The 13,729-nt window shown below is 44.6% G+C and overlaps 1 protein-coding gene across 4 annotated transcripts in view; it reads right to left on the bottom strand.

Moving 5' to 3' along the window:
• eya4 (EYA transcriptional coactivator and phosphatase 4) overlaps window positions 1–11,879 on the bottom strand; it is a 36,467-nt gene extending 24,588 nt beyond the window's left edge. For all 4 annotated transcript variants that reach the window (XM_030110475.1, XM_030110472.1, XM_030110473.1 and 1 more), the window contains exons 1-2: window positions 11,558–11,879; window positions 8,133–8,195 (exon numbers count right to left, since the gene is read on the bottom strand). In XM_030110475.1, coding sequence (XP_029966335.1) covers window positions 8,133–8,165 — 33 coding nt within the window. In that variant the 5' untranslated portion in view covers window positions 8,166–8,195; window positions 11,558–11,879. The remainder of the gene's footprint in view (window positions 1–8,132; window positions 8,196–11,557) is intronic.
• Between the last annotated feature and the right edge of the window lie 1,850 nt (window positions 11,880–13,729).

A 13,729-nucleotide genomic window follows, 5' to 3' on the forward strand; every position in this document is an offset into this window, starting at 1 on the left:
AATGCAGAGACTGTGGAGGAAACAGTAAAATGTGTCACCCTGTTTTAATTAAATAGTTTTTTTTTGGACGGTCACTCGTATATCCTGCTGTTGAATATTTCCCTTACAGTCGCCATTGTTCCTTCCTGACTTTAGTGTCTCAGAGATTATTTTTGTTTCATCAACTTGTAGTGGATCCACGTGTGAAGAGGGGAGGAAGAGCAGCGGAGGAGAACAGGCTCCTCTTCATCCCGCCGGCCGGCTGCACCGGTGGTCTTCATATCTGCTCTTTAAATTGGCTCCTCATTGTCTCAGGGAGGGAGCGGATCACAGACACGATTTAATGCAGCTTTACTCGATGGAGACAAATGAAAAGTCATTGATGGATATGTGTGTGTGTGTGTGTGTGTGTGTGTGTGTGTGTGTGTGTGTGTGTGTGTGTGTGGCTGTTAATTGCACGTTTGGCCTCGGCTGCCCCTGCTCAGCTAATCTGATGAGAGTGATTAAAAAAACAACTGGTAGAAACCCAAACCAGCCCACGGCTGACCGGTCACACCCACACACACACACGCACACATGCACAGAGACGCACGCACACACACCCTCAGTCGAACAAAAACAAACTGAAGATCGTACAATTACCCAAGAAGCTTCTGCATGTAGAGAACATTCAAAGAGAACTGTGTGGATAAGTGGAAAACAATCTACAGATTAAACATTTCCAAATCATCCTCCACAACATTTTAAAAACAAAATGATTAATTAAGTAAAAATCAGCCGTCATAAATAACTAATACGGGTGAGTCACGGCGTGAGTCACTCAGTGCCTTCCAGATAGCTGTGAGCCACCAGGTCAGTCTTCCAGGTAGAGGCGACAATGTGGGATATAATATTACACCTTCGTCCTCAAATAAACATAAATGCATTGGTTCATATGCGGGTAAATCACCATCTGCCTCTAGGCTTTTAGGAAATAGCAGTTCAATTGTCATTATTAAGATAACATTAACTTCAATAGATTTATGGGATTTTATACAAGAGGAATTAAAATGTGTAAAGCCTTTATATAGGCTTGCAAAGTAAAATCCATTGAAATGCATGAACTTGATTAAGTGAGTGGACTGAAGCAGTAAGAGCTTCTCTCTGGCTCTGAGTGACCCGAGGAAACACAACACCATCCTGCTGTAACCCCCCCCACCCTCCTCCCCCCCGCCTCAGCCAGCCGACCGCAGCCGCAGCACCCCCTGTCTGGTCCCCGTACCGCAGCCTTCCCCTTCCGAATCCGGCAGCCTCCCCGAAGCACCTTCACATCCCATCGTCAAGCCCAATCAATGAGAAGTGTGTGTGTGTGTGTGTGTGTGTGTGTGTGTGTGTGTGTGTGTGTGTGTGTGTGTCTGGAAAGAGGTCGAGTAAGAAGAACTCAAGAGTGAAAAAGTGCACATGCAAAGAGTCTAATGCTCAAAGAGCCTGAATGTCCACAGTGGTCAGACCTGGTGAGTGTGTGTGTGTGTCTGTAAGGGTGTGTGTGTGTGTGTGTGTGTGTGTGAGTGTAGGTGCGTGTCTGTGGCAGCAGCAGCATCAATAATTAAAGCTAATCTCATTAGGCCTCAGATCCCTTTCAGACGCTTTTAATTAAATGATGAATGGCCTCCCAGCTGCCTGTTAAATAATGCTGCTGGTGACGTCACGCTGCGTGTGCGTGCGAGAGGGACGACATAAGGTAGATATCCTCAAAAAAAAAAACACACACAAGGAGAAACATTCGGCAGATAGAAAGGTAAGGACACACACACACACACACGCACCATCTGCTCTCAGATTCAATATGCAGCTGATTATCAGGAGTTACGGCCGCCCCGCGCACCAAGGAGAGCGAACAGGAGTTGGATGTCTCAGAAGTCACAAGCTGTTCCATCATACCAGGCCTCGAAACACCTCATATCGTCTTCCTAATAAAATCACGCACCAAACCATATGTCAGTACAGAAAGAAAGCAGACTGAGGAGGGAAGAAAAAAAAAGAGAAAAGGACGCAAGTGTGACCAAATAAAAGAAGAGGAGGGAGTCCAGAAGTTTGGAGAAAGGTGAAGATGGAGGAGCGAAGTGAAGGAGAAGGCAGAGAGAGTCAGAGAACGGGAGCAGAGGACAGGTAACGGTGTCAAAGCGCCCCGGGCTGCAGACAGCGCGGACGCGGCTATGAGAACACCCATAATCCCTCCTGCTCTCGTTATCCTCCCCTCCATCGCCCCGCCGCCCTCCCCGGACTCCCCACCCTCCGCCCTCGCTCTCGGGCTGGCTCTGTATCGGATTGCCGGCCTCACAATGGGCCCTGAATCATCACTCTGGCGAGAGAGACGCGGGGAGAGACGCAGAGGCGGGCAGGCCGGCGGGGAGACGAGACAAAAAGAATCAAGGACATCGGCGCTGCGGAGATGCAATTCCAGCTACGTTAGGCGGACAAACAGAATCTGTTGGCACGACTCACATCAAACTAAACTCATGGTTACAACTGCTTTGCTACAGGCTGACCCACTTGTGTTTTGAGTCAAACCAAGGCTCAATAATTTGTCTGATAACTTCAGAAACTCTGAGTTATTAACATCCTGTAGGAACGGTTCGGTACAGCATACGGAGGAAATGCTTCACAGAAAGAAGCTTCAATCCCGCTGTGCAAAAAAACCCTCCATAAGAGCCAAAAAACTGCTAAACATATCAGAGACAGTTAAACACCTAATAAAAGGGGAAGCGATGGTGCAGAAAAGGAAAATGTGGTTTTGAGGAGCAGCAAGGAGCGATGCTCGGTAGTCCTGGAAACATTTCGTTCTGCCAGTCGGCGTGGCGTTTGATCGTCAGCCGCGGCACAAGTAGGTGCGAACGTGCACCGAGCCGCGATGTATCGATTTACTTCTGGCCTTTCAAAGAACAGTTGAATAAATGTCGACACCTTGCTGAGGTGGAACATTCACGGGAAGCTGCCGCTTCAACTTTATGGCATTTTACAGCATTTTTCCATATTTTCATACAATATTCTCAATTTACCCTTCCTTTAACTGATCTGGGACCAAAATATAAAGAAAAAAGGAGAAAATTAAGTAAGTAAATTGTATCCAGATTAAAAAAAATGAATGTTTGGAATACATTTTAGTTGCTGGTACAGTAAGTAAAGAAAAAAACCGTAAAGTAAGAGTATATTTGCTGGAGATTGTAGCTGCCTGAAGATTTTTTTTTTTTTTTTTACTACTAACCCAATTTCTTAACCCTAAATATTTCCTCATTTCTCCAACGAAACTTTGTTTTCAAACAGATGCGTACGCAATGAATTTAGTTTAATATTGTGACAGAAAAGAGGAACCCATTAAAGCGTTTGAAAGATGGTGCGATAATGGAAATAATCATTAGTTAGCATTAGTTAAGTCAGCACAGAGACCCGGGTCACAACCCATCTGGCCTCGGCGACCCCCCCTGCTCCCTCCCCCGATTCTCTGCTGCAGAGAGAGAGAGAGAGCGAGAGAGAGAGAAATCCAATCTCCCAGCAGAGCAGCAGAGGAAGTTCTCGCGGCGGGCAGGGAAGGCAGGTTCCTCCGTAACCAAAGCACAATTGTTGCAATTTCATTTCCTTCCCAGTGAAATGAGGAAACGTGCTCCTTTTTTTGTAACCAATGGCAGACGAGCACTTGCCAGGAAGACAGGGCCGAACAAGACGTGGGCTGTGCTGCCATAAAAGCTGCTGAGAACAAAGAAAGAAGCATTTTTACTACTTTATTAGAGACTTCTGTTTGTGTGTAATGGAGACTTTTTATTCATCTTCACTAAAGCAAATCCCAAGAAATTGAATTCCGCACCGATCCCGGTGTGGTTTCCTCAAGAATCGGCTTTATTACAAAAGCTTTTATGACATTAAAAATGTTCGGCGCAGAGAAGCGTAACATCTGGCAATAATGCGATTTTCTTGAAAACTCTTTGAGTAATCAATAAAACTGAGAATCTTGGCGAGATGAACGGGGGTCCTGATTGACCTCCATTAAACATCACGGCCACATTATGAGACAGCCTCCACTCAGATGACCTCAGCCATCCCACACCACACAGACTATATGCGTATAACAGAGAGAAACACCTACACACACACACACGCACACACAGCAGACACTAAAGCGCACATATCATGCGGTTTCCTGTCTGCTGTGTTCCTGCAGAAAGCCCACGCCGCTCGCTCGCTCTGGAGATGGATTCTCCAGTCTGTTTGGGGGGGTTCGACGCTGTCAGGCGCTGTGCGACTGGCTCGCAGGCCGTCTGTGACCCCCTGACCCCACACCTAGCCGTCTTTCCTCCGCCAGGCCAGACTCTCACTCGGCCCTCTTATAGGAGTTATAAATTATCTGAGCCGAGGCAGGAGCCCAATGGGTTTCGGTGGAAGACAGATGTTTTGGTTGTTTCACGCATCTTAAATAAAAGCGGCGTCAAAACAAAGAGGCTCTATAAGCTGCTTCGGTTCATTTTTGGAGAACAGATTCCACTGGAGAGATCATAAAGCTACACTTAATTTTGTTTCAGTTTAATGGTTTAGTCCAACAAAAAGCCAAAACACACCACAATATTTCAAACGGGAGAACAGGGGTGGATCAAGAGAAAGTTCAGCAGAGGAACTGAACTTGGGGAGCTTTAAAGAGACAGAAAAGAAGAATGCCAACAACATATATCTACGACTTCGAAGTGAAAATAAGCTTGTTTATGTTGGTTCATTGAAATGTTTTATTTTGTAAGGTTGGTGCCCGTGACTTCTCTCAGTTTCCACAGCAGACATTTTGTCGCAGTTGCATTGTTTTCTTCCACATTTCAACCTTCTGTGCATTTAGAAAGCTATTCTACAGAATCATAAGTGAATCAAGTGGCGCAAACAAAGTGGAATCTGATTATTTATTATGTCTTTCACTGTGAAAACTGTATTCAGTTTCATAACTTGCAAATTCACCATCAAAATACTATATTGGTAACTGATAGACCAGACTGTGAAGAGGACAGAAGATGACAATAATCCATTCCCAGAGTTTCTTGTTCAGGAATGTCCTTCCAATAAAGACAGGATGGCGGGATTCTAACTTTGCATGTAATCTTACAACAGATGATCCTATAATACCTTGTGACTGCAGCATGGGTCTCCTCCGCTCCGCTTTCTGTCTCTGCTGGACTGATCTGGTTTTTAATATTGGTGGCAAAAGTCCACTGATTCTACTTCACTGCTGTAATAAAAGGCTAGATAGATAGATAGATAGATAGATAGATAGATAGATAGATAGATAGATAGATAGATAGATGCTTTCTGCAACACTCAGGCTGTCAACTAAACATAAATCTTACAAGAATCAATGTACACTAAGCTGAAATTGAAGCGCGCCTCAGTGCCACAGCCAGGATGCCAGCCTAGTCGAGGGATGCCAGGAGGGGTAGCTATTACACTCTACACCCCTGTGATCCGTCCACATGCCTTGTTGCCGGGCAGATTTCGAAACGACCATCCATGACGCCAGTGCAATCTTAGTGATCAGGGTTGGGCCGCGCCGGTATTAAGCTACCGCTGCCGCATGTAAGTTTGTGTGAATGTGTCTGTATGGGGTTGTAGGGGTGAAAGAGGGGTGCAACCCGACCCTTTTCCACTTCTTACTTGGTCTCTGGCCGTCCCTCCGTCTTTCTATCACACGGGCTGGGACAGCTGCCATACGAGGGGCCTCTCCCAGCGCAACAGCGGAAAAGGCTACGGCTACGAGAACCGTTCTCTCGCTCTTTTTTGATCCCATTCCCCCTCCTCCTCTTCCAGCTCGCTTGCTTTTTTTTCTTCAGGTGTCCATACATTTAGATCCTGTGAGGCTCCCTGGGGTCAACAAACACCACTGACCCCTCCTCCCCCCCACCCATCTCTTCACTACAGGTATCAGGATGTGGAGTTTTTACATTTATGTAAGTATAAAAAAAAGAAAACACACACAAGTCTGGCATTATTAAATATAAGTGTGATAGCCATACATAGGACTGAAGTAAATGTATCTAAAAACATCCGAACCGCACAGCATCAGTTGACCTTTCAGTGTCGTCTCAAAAAAAGAAAAATATAAACAAAACAATCTGTTATCACCTTTTCTCCGGAGCTGAACAAGCATGCGACAACAGGTGGAATGAGACACTTAAACAGGCTAAAAGTAGCATTACCAGGCTAACCACTGCTGGCGCAGCCTCAGGGCTCCTTCCAGCGCTCCCCGCGGACCCCAGACGGCAGGCCGGCCCTCAGCAGGCGGGCGGCCAGCGAGGACGCCTGACTGGGACCCAGATGACGTGCGATGGATGTGGTGGGAAGAGGGTGGGGCGGAGGATGTGAGGGACGGGGTACTTTAAAGGGTAGAGGGAAGGAGTGGGGGTGTCAGGTGTCGGCAGACAACTCCACGAAACCTTGTGTGTGGGTTCGGGGCTGTTTTGTAAGCCACCGGAGACACGCCTATTTCAGCGAGCAAAGAGTTAGCCACTTCCAGTTTAAACATTGAACAAGAGGAAGACATCGCCAGAAAATTAATTACAAGTGTAGAATGAGTAGAATGAGCTGGCATATTAAATACCTGAAGTTTGAATTGAAATTATGAGAGGTAAAGGCTAATAATAATAACTATGACGAAGTTTTTAAAGGCAAATTAGTGAAGTGGTTGAGTGTGTAAAGCTGTTATACTCCAGATATCATCAGGGTCTATTTTAAGACCGAAAAACCCTTTGGACAGTTGTCATTTCGTGGTTTTCTCCAGCTCATTTTATAAATATCTTTGGTTTGGTGCCTCCTGTTGAGCGTTAACAAGGCGTGTCAATACAGGACTGGAGTAAGAAATACATTTATCTCTCTGTCAGTTTAATACAATGCGATCAACACTGGACGATTCACCTCTGAAAGTGATTCATTATCACTGAGTGAGGGAAGGATTTAAGCTTTGTACTGTACTTTCTACAAAAAAATCAAAAACACCATAACCCCAGTATCAGCTTGACAGAGCAACATGGCCGTAGCAAGGCCAGTGTTTGGACCAAACACTTCAGAAGACACAAATCTCAGGCCTATAAACCGATCTGTATGATTAAAATCTCTGTCCTTTTCTCCCAGATCCTGTTTCCAAGCTGAACAATTAATCAATGTCTTTGAGCAGGAGCTCAAATTCACATTATAAATGATATCACCGGCCTATTTAAAGAAGGTGAAGTAATTGTGGAATATGGACATCAATATTTGATATCTGGATCGCAGTGGGACAAGATGGATGCACCTTCCTTACTTCTTTATCTTTTTGTGTGTGTGTGTGTGTGTTTGTTAAGTGCGCGCACTGTATCTGTGAGTGGCGTGTACTCTGCCGGGGTCAGTGTGTAACCCGACCCACAGCAAGTCTGACAGAGCAACACAAAAAGTAGGGGAAAAACAACATACTTCATAGGCCCTGTCCCACTTTGCGCTATTATTACTGTTGAGGCTGGCAGGTCAGAGAGAGAGAGAGAGGGCGAGAGAGAGAGAACAAGGCTTGATGGAGAAGGAGGAGGAGGAGGAGGAGAAGATGAAATTACACCTGTTCTGGTGGCTGACTAACGACTTTGAAATGCGAGTGGGCCTCGTTCGCCGCCAAAATCATTTTCCCAACAATACAGGCCTGATCTTTAAACAAGCAGAACTGGGACGCTGCGCTGACGTGACGCGGAGGTGGCCTGCAGCGCCGCCCGAGACCCCGGCAAACCCCACGCTCAGTGTGTGTGTGTGTGTGTGTGTCTTTATGTGTATGCATGCGCGCGTGTGTGTGCGACCTAAAGACGGATTGCAGCTGAATTTTCTTGTATCACATACACAGTGTGCAACACATACACACTCACACACACACACACTTTTGAAATCCTCTGTCCAGCATTGTTTCGACTAAAGTGTCGCTCATTCTGACTGCTGCCATATGGTGACTGTACACTCGCTGACCCACATCTGCTGTGCGTTAGCGCACACACACAAACACGTATCTCTAATGCACCCATACCTCACACTTGTGTGGCCAATGCAAGGTAGACTTACTCACACACACACAGTCTCTCACACACACACACACACATGCACACACAGTTGCATACATACAGTAGCCTTTAACTCACCATCTGTTCGTTGAGGTCCTGTGAGGCCTCCATCGCTTCTCTGGCTGTGATGCGCCACACACACTTCAGAGACAACAAGGAGGAAACGAATCATGTTATTAATATACACACATATTTGAGTCTGTCAATAAACTATTCTTTGACTGTGGCTGATTTATGCCGCTGGCCCCCTGTGAACTTTAACCAGATCTTTGTGTTTTTTGCTTCATTTTCTCGTCACCATTGTGACAGCAACCGCTAAACCGTCCCGCGTTCGTCTATTCTCCGCGTGTTGGTGAGACCTCCTGTCAGTGTGTTTATGTGTGAGCAACAAGAGAACGGAGGAGGGAAGCGGCAGTGTTAACTTCGGCATATCATCTTCAGCTGAGGGTGAAGTGGAGAGATAATTGCAGAAGTAAATATCAACAATGAAAAAGGAGAAGCGTAAAGGATCCGGCCGCTTGGCTGCCTCCGGACCACAGACACAGTGGCTGGCGAGCGCACCAAGACAGTGACTGACCCTGTTAATACGAGACAGGAGACAGGTTGGCGCAGGAGTTCGGGAGCGACGGGGGAGGCCGAGCCGATTGTCTAAAAAAATTCAAGACGTCGCCGTCGCCAAAGACAGAGGCAGAAACTGCATTCCGCTATCGTCTTTTTTGTCGTTGCTGTCACACGGGGAGTGACGGCAACGACAAAAGGCTGGCAGTAAACAATGGGAAAACAATGCCGTCGTGCCCGGTGAACGGCACAAAATGGCTCCTCCACGCTATATTGTGCAAAGGGTGGCAGAAAAGTTTGACAACCGAACAAAGGAAAAGGAGGCTCAGACGAGAACTGGCACAAGAACACAATGGTCTCTCCCTGTCGTGAGATCTGCAGATCCCAGCAGTGAAGTGGCCCTAAACTGTGTCGATGATGAATTATTATTTCATATTTTGCATGAATTTGTTATATTTCCGCTCAGCTGAAGTAAACATGTTTGTCTGCGCCGAGCATGTCGAGCCAGGCTGCGAACGGCTGCCATCGCTGCACAGTGTAAACATGTGCAGGTAAACAGACGTATCGGAGTGTGTGCATGTACGGTATGTGCAATGAACTGACACAAAGGAGTCATTTAACAGAGCGGCGGACAGCCACCGGGATCATGAACGCCATCTGAAAATACGCTTGGCTCAAAAACGCGGTCTTTAATAGAGATCAGCGATGAATTAAACCATTGTCTGCCTTTTTTTTTTTTCAATTTGTAGACAGCATACCCGTGTGTGTATGTGTGTGTGTGTGTTTTCTGGCTCGATCCTTTAAACTAACTGGCATCCTTTTAATTTTTCATAGCGCTCAGCTCCTCCTCGCCTGAAACCGAAGACAATAATGCGTCTCTCAGGTGAATTGATTTGTGCCCAAACCTCCCTCACCGCCCTCCTCCCATCCCCTCCTTCACCCACCTCTCTCTCTCTCTCTCTCTCTCTCTCTCTCTCTCTCTCTCTCTCACCTTTGTGGAGGACATGATCACCCTATGTTGCAGAATTTTACTTGTTTCTCCATAATTTAGCCTTATCAGTAAAAAACTAACTTTTTTTTTGTGTTGATTAACTTGATGTCAATATTATATTACTTTTCTCAGATATGGCACTTTTCAAACATTAAAAAGCAGATTAGTTACTCATATGAAGCTTCAAAAATTTACACTCAAAGCCTAAACGTATTCTCGTTTAAAAAGGACTGAACTGGAGGGCCTGTATCTGTGCAGTGTCCCACCACACGGCCCTGAAACCACCCAGAAGTTACCTGACACTGAACAGGGAATCGATAAGGCCTGCCATTTCCTTCTGCTGTCCCCGAAGAGAGAATTATATTTCTCAGCATGGCTATTGACAGCGACATAAGAAACACATATGGGACGGCGGAGGAGGATTAGGAGGAGGAGTGCACGGCCGCGCTGCGGTAATTTCACGCCGTGCAAACCGAAGAGGGAAAGAGTGTTGGACAAACCGCAGACTGGAGAAGCCAAAGGGAAAAATCACACAGCTTATTAAATCCGACTCAAATCCCACCGACTGAAAAAAAAAGAAGAAAAAAAACAGTTTTACGCAGCAACTGTTGGGAAGAACTGCGACTGAAACGCAGCCTCGTTTTGTCTTGTATATATGCAAAAGTGACATTAATACGGCCACGCGCACGCACACACGCGCAACCTATTTTTGCTGTACGCATAACTTCACAGTATTGCGTAATCCGTTTTGCGGCGTGCGCATTTACGCACATATTTCGGGAACACGTAAACATATTAATTAAAATGTATATTTTAGATGGGGAAAATAGACAATTAGCAGACCATTTTTTTGAATTTATTATTATTATTATTATTATTATTATTATTATTATTATTATTATTGACGCATCAAGATAAAAAAAAATGCGTCAGGCCTTTTGCAGTCCGGACGCTTCACAAGTGGTTTAAATTAAATACTGAATTACTCTTGTATAAAACAAATTATTGGGTTGAAAACACCTGTCATGAAACAAATCGTCCAGTAATATTGATTTAAAATGAAAACGCATCTATTTAATCCGTAATTAAAATTGATTTGTTTCCCCCCTGCTTTCTGTGTCGCTCCATAATTTCTAGAAACCTTCCACCAAATATGTCTCATCCACATTTTGCGCATAGGTGCGTGTTGGTTAAGTGTGAGCTCTTAATGGGAAATATAATCTGTGTGGATTACGGCGCAGGAGGTCCTATCAGATTTTGAGTCGGTGTGTAACTTGTCATGTTGTTAGGGGCAGGCCAATAGCCAGGGGCCATTCAAGCCCTGAGAGCCCGGCCGTGGTGTAAGATTCCCATTTCCTACATATCAAATATAAACACAAACTCCACGTGGGATGAGAGGAGAGATGTGAGAAAAACCGTGGACACGCGCGAGGAAGGGGACTGAGCTCAGACTGAAGCCCCTCCGTGAGGACGGTGAGGCGAAAGATGTGGGGAAAGACACAGGCCAGCAGCGAAGCATCTCCACATTAAAGGGAGAAAAGTGTGAAGAAACACGAGATGTGACATCTTCTTAATTTGATAATTTAAAATAAGGGATAAAAAAAAATATTTGATATGAATTCCCGTCAATTTGATTACAGTTTGTTAAAAATAAAAACAAATACAATTGGACGTCACTCTATATGATGATGAAAAAGCGTAAAGTCACTCCGAAATTCATCCCTCTTATTTATCAATGACCAAGTATTTATATTCCAACAATTTACTTCACACGTTCAGTGTGAAAATATTAAAACGTGAAAAAATTAACTTGATAATTCATTTGAACTAAAATAAACGTATTATTTTCATAACTTTGTGCAATTTAGTCAAAGTTGTAATCTGTGCCAGTTCTCACTGAGCGGGGAAAAAGATGAAGAAAAAAAAAAGTAACAACAGATAAATCAAGACCAACCTGAGTCCAAATTACTGTGGCTCGCGACAGTCCGCAGCTCCCTGATCTCTCCTCAGTCGCTGGAAGCGCTCATGCCGGGACGGAGCGGAGTGGAGCGGTCGCTGCACAGCTCTCCCTGCCGTCTGCAGGCTGTCACTGACCGGAGCGCAGCGCCTCAGCCGCTGCCGGCCATCATGGCCACCGCCGGTCCCGCAACAAGTCGCTCAGGGCTGCACTGAACGCACGGACCGGAGCCTAGCGCGCGTCCCGGGGGTCGGGCTCGGTGACGGGGCCCTTCGCCTCCGCGGGAAACAACATTATTTTCAGTGCGCGTCCAAGTTTGAGCCGCGCGGAGACCTGAGACGCGACTGGGCGCGTGCCGCTGCGCATGCGTCCAGCTGCCATGCGGACTCTGCTGGGCAAGTCTCCAAAGGAGTAATGGGGTTCAGAGGGGGAGGGGGGCACGGGGGTTACCAGGATGACTTCTTATTAATAGTTTGGCCCAAATGACGTGCTCGCAGTTTTATATATCCCAACTGAGCAAAAACAACACGAGCCCTCTGCACACTATCTATCTATCTATCTATCTATCTATCTGTCTGTCCATCTATCTATCTATCTATCTATCTATCTATCTATCTATCTATCTATCTATCTATCTATCTATCTATCTATCTATCTATCTATCTATCTATCTAATCTATTCAACTTTGTTCATTGTTAAGTTGTGAAGCAGGTGCAAATATCACACACGTTCTGGTTTTGTCAAGACTAAAATATTTGATTTTTATTCCAAGGCCTCTAAAAGAGTTTTTCAACCAGATGCGGAGCAGTCTTAGGCTGCTCCCAGTGAACTGATCATCTCCCAGAGGCCACTGGTGCTGGGCCTGATAATCATAAAGAGACTCATTGGAGGGAATGGAGATCTGCCTCAGCCCCATCTTTTGAAAAATGGATGGTGGAAATGTTGCCAGGCATCAGGATGGAAGGACTGCAGTTTGAAAAGACTGGCTCTATAGGAAAGTTTCTTGCAAGCAGAGCTGTTCCTCACCTTGAAAGAAGAGATTCACCATCATTTCCGTAACTCAATTCTGCATTTTTCACATGTCTGAGTCTGTTATTTGTTCACTTCATGCTTTGATGTTAACAAATTACAAAGTATTGAAAAGAAGGGAGTTTTTCTTTTCCATGGTTAGGTTTTTCTCAACAGAAGTACCTTGAGATGTTGTGAATTGAATTGAATTGAATTGAATTGAATTGAATTGAATTGAATTGAATTGAATTGAATTGGCTGCACTGGGGGCCTAATGTGGTTTAAGTTGTTTGTGGGGGAATGTGTTAATGACCGGTTTAATATTGTATTGTTACACTAGTTTGAACTGCTCAATGATTTAGATAATCAACAAATATTCTAATTGTCAATAAATCAAGTTGAATAACTAAATTTACAATAACTTTGTTCATAAAAATAATTCATCATGATAATAATTGTTAGCTGCGGTCCTATATGTAATATAGGCTAGATGTGATCTCAAGTTCACACACATTTGAAACCTAAACCATTTACTGAATGGAATGGAAAGTCATGTCTCCAAAGGTTTGCATAGATATAATGACACAGCTCGGAAAAATAAAATTACATGATTCTTTTCTCTACATAACATAATCGAGTCTACCACACAGAGTCTGGACATTTTATTGATTTACTTTGAATTTGTGCAGGAGCAGGAAAATGTTGAAGTCTTCTTAAAATTGCACATTATGCATCAGTATTTTTTATGTCAGTAGAGCTGACAAGTCAGAGGTATAGTTGTCATTGTCTCACAGACTGATAAAGGAAATAATAATTAAAAACAAAAAAAGGGGCCAGTAATTTGCGGCTAATGCCCAGACTTTATCTCACAACAATGATGTACAGCAAATGAAAAGAAAGTGAAAAGAATTTCTTTTGAAGGTAAATTGATCCCTTGGTTCTAAATCAACTGTAGTGTTTTTGCACTGTGGAAGATACACACACACACGTTTCCTCATATGTTTAGCTCACATTAAAAAGCTCCCTGGGGTTTTGTTCTTCAAAACCTCACATCACATCCAAGGAGGCATGAAAGCTCAAATGCAAAATCACACAAACAATCAGAAGAAAATATGATGACGGTTAATCTGTGTGCAGCTGGAGACAGAAACGAAGAACAA

Source organism: Salarias fasciatus, chromosome 15, assembly GCF_902148845.1.
Source record: "Salarias fasciatus chromosome 15, fSalaFa1.1, whole genome shotgun sequence".
In the NCBI taxonomy this organism is placed as follows: domain Eukaryota; kingdom Metazoa; phylum Chordata; class Actinopteri; order Blenniiformes; family Blenniidae; genus Salarias; species Salarias fasciatus.